Source organism: Setaria italica, chromosome II, assembly GCF_000263155.2.
Source record: "Setaria italica strain Yugu1 chromosome II, Setaria_italica_v2.0, whole genome shotgun sequence".
In the NCBI taxonomy this organism is placed as follows: Eukaryota; Viridiplantae; Streptophyta; class Magnoliopsida; order Poales; family Poaceae; genus Setaria; species Setaria italica.
Genome location: NC_028451.1, coordinates 31,539,007 through 31,547,609, shown reverse-complemented (window position 1 = coordinate 31,547,609; position 8,603 = coordinate 31,539,007). Strand labels below are relative to the sequence as shown.

The 8,603-nt window shown below is 43.9% G+C and overlaps 1 protein-coding gene across 1 annotated transcript; it reads left to right on the top strand.

Moving 5' to 3' along the window:
• The first annotated feature begins 862 nt into the window (after positions 1–862).
• On the top strand, positions 863–1,804 carry LOC101777375 (zinc finger protein 2). Its single transcript, XM_004956834.3, has one exon. The coding sequence runs from the start codon at positions 934–936 to the stop codon at positions 1,450–1,452; it is 519 nt and encodes a 172-aa protein (XP_004956891.1). The 5' UTR covers positions 863–933; the 3' UTR covers positions 1,453–1,804.
• Positions 1,805–8,603: the final 6,799 nt, after the last annotated feature.

The window sequence follows — 8,603 nt, the reverse complement described above, 5'->3', positions numbered from 1 at the left end:
GTGGCCATATGGAACGCAACAACTTTCAGGATTTTATGAATATTCGTTGCCACGCTTCCAATCATGATGAAAGGTAAATTTATGATATTCTCGGATGACTATAGTTATGCCAATTGCCAAGCTGTATGGAAGACAGCGTGAATGGTTTTTGAACAACGGGTTGAAGAAATGCTGTTGTGCTGGTCCAAGCACGGCTCAAGATACGTGCCGTGTTGTGCCGTCCACCCATCATGGCAAGGTCCTAAACACGACATGGCCCTCTCATATCAAAATTTATCGTGCCGGTGTCGTGCCGTGCTTTAGGTCGTGCCAAAATATCGTGCTTTGAGTGGTCTTTTATGAACCAAGTTCTAGCTCCACGAAGGAGCGACTGTTGGATGACATTCCATGAAAAAGAGAAAAGAACTGTAGAACGACATGTTCTGCTTTTTGGAGTAACACGCGATGAATAGGCCAGCAAGACCGTAGTCGATTGCTTGATCTCTGCATTCTTTTCCAATAAAAACATAACGAAGACAAGCCCCACTAAAATAGGCCCAAAAGCTCCCGCAGCAAGACTGTGTACATACGGTATCACCTATCACGGGCCTCAAGGCCAGCGCCGTCTTAGAATCAGTTCGTTTCTCGCGCACGTCTATTCATGATGGATCGATGGACGTTAGCTTGGTCCAATAGTCCATACGGTCCGAGTAGGCAAGTAGCCGCTCTCGTATAACACCTTGCTCAACTTGCCGTTGGACCGGTCGATGGGTGACATATTTTGTCCCTTTCATTTTTCTTTTGGAGAGCCTCTTCTGTGCTTACAAGTGTTACTCTGGACCACCATACGTACAAATACATAACCTACCTCAGTACCTCTCTTTCTCTACACAGTTGCTAGGGTTGTACACAAGTAGTATACGCGTACTTGAGCATCTGGGATTGGCCGGTGCAATGGAGCAGCACAGCACATTAATCATTCCGCCAAGCAGTCAAACAGCTCCACCTCCAATTCTCTCACCACCTTTGGGGCGCCTGCAGCTCTGTCCTTCCGTGCTGTCCCTGGACGCCATGGATCCCAACAGCGAGGGCGGCGGCGGCGAGGGTGACCTCGACCTAAACCTCTCCCTGCAGCCGTCCTTGGCACCGGAGCAGCCGGAGCCACCAGGATACTTCTCCTGCACCTACTGCGACAAGAAATTCTACTCCTCGCAGGCGCTCGGCGGCCACCAGAACGCCCACAAGTTCGAGCGCAGCGTCGCCAAGCGCGCCCGCGAGCTGGCCGCCGCTCGCCGGCCCGCAGGCCACGGCGGCGAGCGCGGCAGTGCGGCCGAAGAGGAGGCTAGGAGGGGGAAGGAACTGGGCATTGTTGCGCAGGGATCGGCGGCAAGCTCGTCAACACAGCAGATCGGGGCGCCGCCGGAGGCAAGCAGGGATCTCACCGACGACATCGACCTCTCCCTGAAGCTATGATGAGTGTCTGCTCCGATCCTGTCGTCGTCCTGGAGGTTCTTATCTCCTCGAGCAGATCAGTTATTGATCCATCCTCGAGTGGTTGTTGTGTTCTGTGTGCTGATGATTAGACCTCTTTTTGATTAATTTCCTGGCCATGCATCTATACAAAGCAGGTTCTTGGTTATTTTCCTTGATCCCCTCCTCCACCCCTTCCCCTTCTCCTCCTCCTCCTCCATCTTCTTCACCTCTATTTTTTTTATTAAAATTTTACCAGGATATGATTTACTTATCATTACTCTTGCCATGTAATCAAAGCCTAGAAATGGAAACATGAACAAGGGGAGGATTGATGCCTTCTTCAAGCAGTATATACCTTGTGCATGAAGTTGCTACTGGAGGTACCTCCTATACACATTACAAGGAACTAGGCACTAGACAGCACAGTATACAGATGGGAAGTACACAGTACAGTACGAGCAGTGAAGCTGCAGGTAAGATGCAGCACTATAGCCTATGGTTGCTGATTCTTATACTACTATTCCCTTCATTCTAAATTGTAGGTCAACAATTTAGAACGGAGAGAGTATATCCAAGCGAAGTCGATAATTTAGAACGGAGGGAGTATATCCAAGCGAAGTCTGTGGACTGTGTATGGATGGGTCTAGGTGTGTGGTCCAGTAGGCCTTAGCTCTAGCAATCTAGCTAGGCTCATCTTTGTCGCTGCCAATGCTTTGCGCATAAAAGCACGTGACTTATTACCTCCCTTTGTCATTGTCCAAACAGTGATATCAACCGAATAACCGTAATAATTTGAAGTGACCCGGCGGTAGCGACAACAGGTGGTTGTGCTGGTGCTTTTGGGGCAAATGTTTGGGCCGCATGGCGAAAAAGATAAGCCACTCGATCGAGATGAAAGTAAATTAAACCCTATTGTTGATTTCGCAGAAAAGATTAATTCCTCTTGAATTTCTTGTGAACTGAGCCGATCATCTAGAAACTTCAAATTAACTGTCGTGTGGCTATAGATAATTGCATTATTTATTGGAAAGTCATTTAGTACTGTCACTGTTGCCTTACGGGGAAAATGATTTTTGTTTGGAAAAACTGTAATATCTCTTCCGAAACTATATAATACCCCCAAAGAGTTTCATGTTGCTGTCGTCGTCGGCCTTTCAGTATCACCCTTCATTTTCTTTTCTTTTTTGATATATAGGAACCACACAGTTGCAAGAATATATTAATTAATGGTCAGGGACTACTATATACATATATGTGTATATATGTGTGTGTGTGTATATATATATAGTGGATGGACGATTTTGAGACTGCATGCTTGCAACACACACACAAAGAAAAGAAACTGAAGTTTATAGGCAATTAGCTCACACCACTTTCTTATTGAATGCGATCCTGCACTTACTAAAACTGAGCAATGAGTATTTGGTTGACCCTATTAATTTCAGAAATCAATGTTAGTGAAAATTTTGCAGAACTAGGATGACTAAAACTGAAGTTCAGATAAAAGGTCAATTTTAATTTAGCAGATTTAGTTAGAAGTAAAGAACTCAATAAAGGATTTGCATATGTAACCCAGATATCTAGCTACTATACAAATATGATTATTTTAGCCACCAGCATTGATACTTTTCGTGCTAGCGGTGTGGTTACAACACCTGCCAGCACAGATGTCTTCTATGTTGGCGGGTCCTTGTGACGCCCACCAGCAAAATGGATTTTAACATTCATTTACTATTTATTTCCCTTGAATTGTTTAATATTTATTTACCGCCAATTTTGATCTGCCAAATTGAAATGTGTATCTCCAACCACATTACATGACACAACATACATGAATAATATATAATTCACATTATTAAAAATCCACCATACATAATAATACTAATATTACAGAAACATGAATTATCCCCACTATTCTTTGACACATAATTAAACCATTACACCCAACTATGAAGAGGTTTGCACTCATCCATCACCAACATGCCAGCATGATCAAAGAAGATTTTTTTCTCATAACAAATCTCGCTTAGGATGAACCTCGCTATGTCCGTACAAATATTATCTATGCCTTTGTCTTCGATCTTGGTACTTGTACCGCTGATGGTAGGCATCTGCAATTAAACAATAAATAAAGATTAAGATGTATTATGATTACATGTGTCAAAGATAATTATGTCATTAGCACATGGCGGGATAAATATGAGACTTATGTCTTTAGGGTTTGTCTAGTATCTCCCATTGTTTCTAAGGAACTCGCACATGTAATATCCACATAGCACAGAGCCGGGAGGTTGATTGTGGTACTGCAAACAAATATAAAAGTGATATGGTAATGAGATGTTATTCATGACAAGTGCTAAAATATGAAAAAAAATAAAGTGTTTATGTTCTTACATATTTATGATACATTATTTTCATAGCTTTTGTGAAATTTGGATTGTGGGGCCCATGTCTTTGTATGTTAAGCTTGTACGTGCTTTAAGGATATATATAAAGACAGGAGTTAGTAATACAACTTAGGTACGTAGAATGTCAACTTAGGTACGTAGGATATAAAGACAAGAGTTAGGAATGTCTTACTTTTGTATAATGCCTATAAAATCCTTGTATCTATCTCAATCGTAGCTGGCTGAGTTGATGACCACTACTTCTCCTCGCTTGAGAAAAATAATGATGCAAATCCTATGGTTACTATATTATCTTAATATAATTTATATGTTAGACAACATTAAATAGCACCTTATATATAGCAAATAGAACGAGCTTACTCAAAACCGTAAAGAGCCATGATGCAATATTGGTAGCCCTTTTCCCCATCACACAACCAATGTATATGGACACTCTGTGCATTGCTTCGCTATGGGCTTTCTATTTGATAGCATCTTTCTCCGTGTGTGTCTCTGCTGTATCTATTTGTGCTTTGATCGTTTCTGTCATTTTGAACATGTGGTCTGGCTTGCTAATTCGTGCTGGTTCAATTGTTCCTCCCTCCATTTGCCAAATGGATCGAAACCAATGCTTGCAAGGCCATGCCTAATGTTCCTAGCATCTTTTGCAAAATTCGGCTAAGTTTCATCGAATTTCTCCATGCCTCACCATCAGCTCGATGGCTAAGCTCATTGTCGATCGAATTTTGCTTCAACTTGTGCCATTGTACATCCTTTGCGATTTTTGTTGAAAGGAAGATCCTCTTCAGCCTTGGAATCAATGGAAAATGCCTCAATACCTTCTAAGGAATGCGCTTTGTGGTGTTTGCATCTTTCCATCTTGAATCCGCTTTACAATGCACTGGGCACATATTGTTTTTCTCAGGTCCTTACAAAATAATACACAATTATTGTTGCAAACATGGATAGAATCATAGGGAAGACCCATGGTACGTATGTACTTCATTGTTTCATCGCAAGACGCCGGAACACATGCCTCCGGGAATGTAGCGGATAACACCTTCAGAATTGTATTGAATGTGACATTGCTGATCCGATAGAAAAACTGGATATGAAATAACTTGACAACAAATGAAAATTGTGTATGTCTAGACCCCGGTGCCACGTTACGATTTAAATGATCCTTTATACGTTGTAACATTTTCCCTTCAACAAGTTCACTAGTGTCGCACATGTTAGATATCATCTTCAACAAGCTCACTAGTGTCGCACATGTTAGATATCATTTCAGGAATTCCATCTTTAGTGCCTCCATTCTTGTTGATACCCGAATCCAGAACTATATGTGCATTTTTCTGAACCATTTCCTGAACCCCATCTTGCTGCAAAACTGCATTATCCTCAACCCCATCATCCTATAGAATTGCAATTTCCTCAACCTCATCATCATGCAGAATTGCATTTTCCTGAACCCACCCCCTGCAGATTTGCATCTTCTGGAACCCTATTATCCTGTTGATTTGCATTTTCCTGAACCCCATCCTCTAATGTTTCTCCATGATCTCCATGATGGATCCATCTAGTGTATGTGCTTGCCATCCCACTCCTAAGTAACTGCATACGCACGTCTCGTCTACAATAACTAAACTGATTTAGGCATCGACGTCATGAGCAGAGTACTTGTTCATCCTTAGACTAAGAGTATCTACTCTTAACAAATTCCATGAAATTATTGATCCCTTTTCATGCTCAGGGTAAATAGTTGACAATCGTGTATCCAACATCTATCCATCTATTAAATGCTCATTATTAAGCTTCAAATCAAGCAGGTTCAAAGTGACTTAAATCAAAATACCTTAATACAAAATGAAATTTATTAGGCAAATTCAACTCTCAATACTAACCGGATTGACGGGCACCAGCAGGAAGCACCAGATTTGTGTTGCCATAGGACCGAGCCGCTACGGAGAGCTGTAGATCACCACACGGAGGCTCCGTCCTGGCCACCTTCTCTCTATTCTTATTTTTTTCCCTATCACAGGAGCGCAACAGTGGTAAACCAGTTTTTGCCTGCAGTGCGGGCATTTTCTCCCGCCAACTACCAAACTCGCATGAAACTTACATGTGGGATCCGGTTATGGTAAAGACTTTCTAATCGATTGGTGACAGGTTCGACCCGCGGGAGGAGCACATTTTCCTTTTATTTTCCCTCCCTATTTAGCAACTCATACTTACATGTGGGACTATGGTTGGTTTATGATATTTTTGAGGACCTTATATTGTTACAAGACCAACATGTAACAGTGAGTGCGTGGCGTTTTCTATTTAGCTTCAGTAGCAACTTTTCTGATGTTTCATAACTTCATCACTAAATTTGCTCAGATGTAAAATTTTATGATGTTTTCAGTAAAAAACATCATAAAATTATAATGTTTTGAGATGTGTCAAAATTTTCATCATAGATCGAAAGATTTATTGTAGTCTTTGTGTCCTAGTTCTACATGGCAGACCCATGGCATTAGAAGCAGCATGGAAGTACATCCACCCATGGCACACACTGACGTAATGTGAGCTCGGCACGATGGCAGGGTCCTAGAAGTGTGCAAGCTCAGCGGTAGTCAAAGGCGCAGCAGGCCTTGTACGTTGAGCTTGTTGAGCTCCACAGTGCCATTGTCCTCAGCGTCCATGGCAGTGATGAGTGCGTGTATCTCATCCCCAGGTGCGGTGGACAGGCCCATGGAGTGAAGCAGCGCCACCAGCTTTATCCTGCGAGAGTCCCACCATCTGCTGCCAGACGGAGCGGCCACCAGGCGTATCAAGGAGCTCGAGCCCACACACTGTTGGATAATTAGGCAATAGCAGTAATAATTTCTGAAATAAATATATCATGATAAGAGCAAACTCTAGCATGCAGTTCTCTAACATACTAAGCAAAAGGAACAACATAATCATGATATCAGAAAATATGATTAAAAACTAAATCAGATCAAGTCATACGTACTGAGGGCTCGTAGATGATGAGGCCATGATGACGACGGGTGCGGACAGGACGACGACGTTGTTGCAGACGGGTTGTAGCAGTTGGCGCTGAAGATGACAGTACGCTGCAACGCCTGACTTGGATAGAGGACGAGCCGTGATGACGAACTTGAGCAGTCACGCGGAGCGCTTCCCAAAACCTTATTTGCCCTCTCCCGGTGTAGGATCACAAAGACGAGAGGTTCCGAAGATCTACTCTCCCGCTCCCAGGTGCACGTCGACGCAACCCAATAGGGAAGACTATAGTGGGGGTGCAATAATGTAGAAGAGGCAAAACCTAGCTCGTATAGACTCCCTGGTGCTCCAAGAGGTTGATTTTCCCCTTTCCCCTATATCCTCCTGTAGGGGAATACCCTTTCACATTTTTTTGCATTTTGAAGATGAATGCAACAACAGCAGATCCCCTTTCTCCTTTCTATCCACCTGACCAGTAGGACCCACCTGTTAGTGAACATGTCTATCTTCTTCCTCTTTCTGTCTCAGCTTCCTTTTCTCTCACATGCGGATGGAGGCAGCGGCCGACGAGGTAGGGTTGGCTGATGCATATGTGGACGGGCAACAGCTGTCAGGGTAGGTGGCGCTTGGAACATGGCTGGTCGGAGCGCAAGAGGATGACGACAACGGCAGCCGAGGCAGGGCGGTTCGGGGCACAAGCGGACAAGGCTAATAGCGGCCGGGGCGGGACGGGCTGAGTGCAGGCGGCCGGGGCGGGACGGGCTGAGTGCAGGCGGCCGGGGCGGCGCGGAGGCTTCGTGTGCCGGCTGCCAGCTAGAGGGGCGGCTTGGAAACCCGACACGCGCATATGAGAAGATGGCCAAAATGACCATGGCCTGTAGCGCGCGGAGCAGGACGGTGGTGGCACAAACGGCGGCGCAGATGGGAGGTGTCTGACGATGGCGCGGATAGAGGGCGGCCAGTGGTGGCATGAATAGCGATGTGGAGGGGCTATGGATCAAACGATCCAAAATTCATATGGTGAGCAGATCCTACGGTTGGAGAGGAAATGGATGAAAGGGAGGAGGGGTAAATCCCCTTTGTAAAGGGGAGAAGGAGGAAGATAAAGGGGAGAAGGAGAGGATGATAAAGGGGATTGAGAAAAAAGAGAGGGGAAAGGAAGATAGAAAGGAGATCTGTTGGAGGAATTTTTTCCCGCTCAACCCTCTTTATGGCTGAAAAGTGGAAAAGGAGAAGGAGAAAGAGGATCTGTTGGAGTTGCTTTTAGGGATTCCCAAACCTAGGGAACTCATTGCTTAATAGTCTATGGTGCGTCTTTTTCATAAGGGGGTGTTCCGTATTTATAGGGAGGAAAACGCCCCACACACTCGTTTACTAGTAATACAGGACTAATAGATGGATGGTGTACCCATCTAATATTAATGGGTCTTTGAGATTTATTAAGAACTATTTATATAGAACAACCCCATATATCTAACATAGACCGATCCAACCAATCTGCTCTAGGTTAGAGTTGGAAAATCCAAACTCGATAAGAATTGGATAAAAAAAATATCGGGGAACGAGTTCTCTTGAGAAGGCTAGGAGGGAGGTTGGTGGAAAGGAAAATTGAGAGACAGATGAACAAAAGAGAGGCGGGACAACAAAGAAGACAACTGCAAATTAGTCCAAAAAATTTGAGATACATCACAAAAATGTAAGTAATGGTATATCTTGGATATTGTGAAAGTTATAGTGGCACGACTGAAAAGCTTGAAATGTAATGACATG

Excerpts from the sequence above, each read along its gene's own strand:
- LOC101777375 (XM_004956834.3), top strand. The coding sequence starts at position 934 with ATGGAGCAGCACAGCACATTAATCATTCCGCCAAGCAGTCAAACAGCT.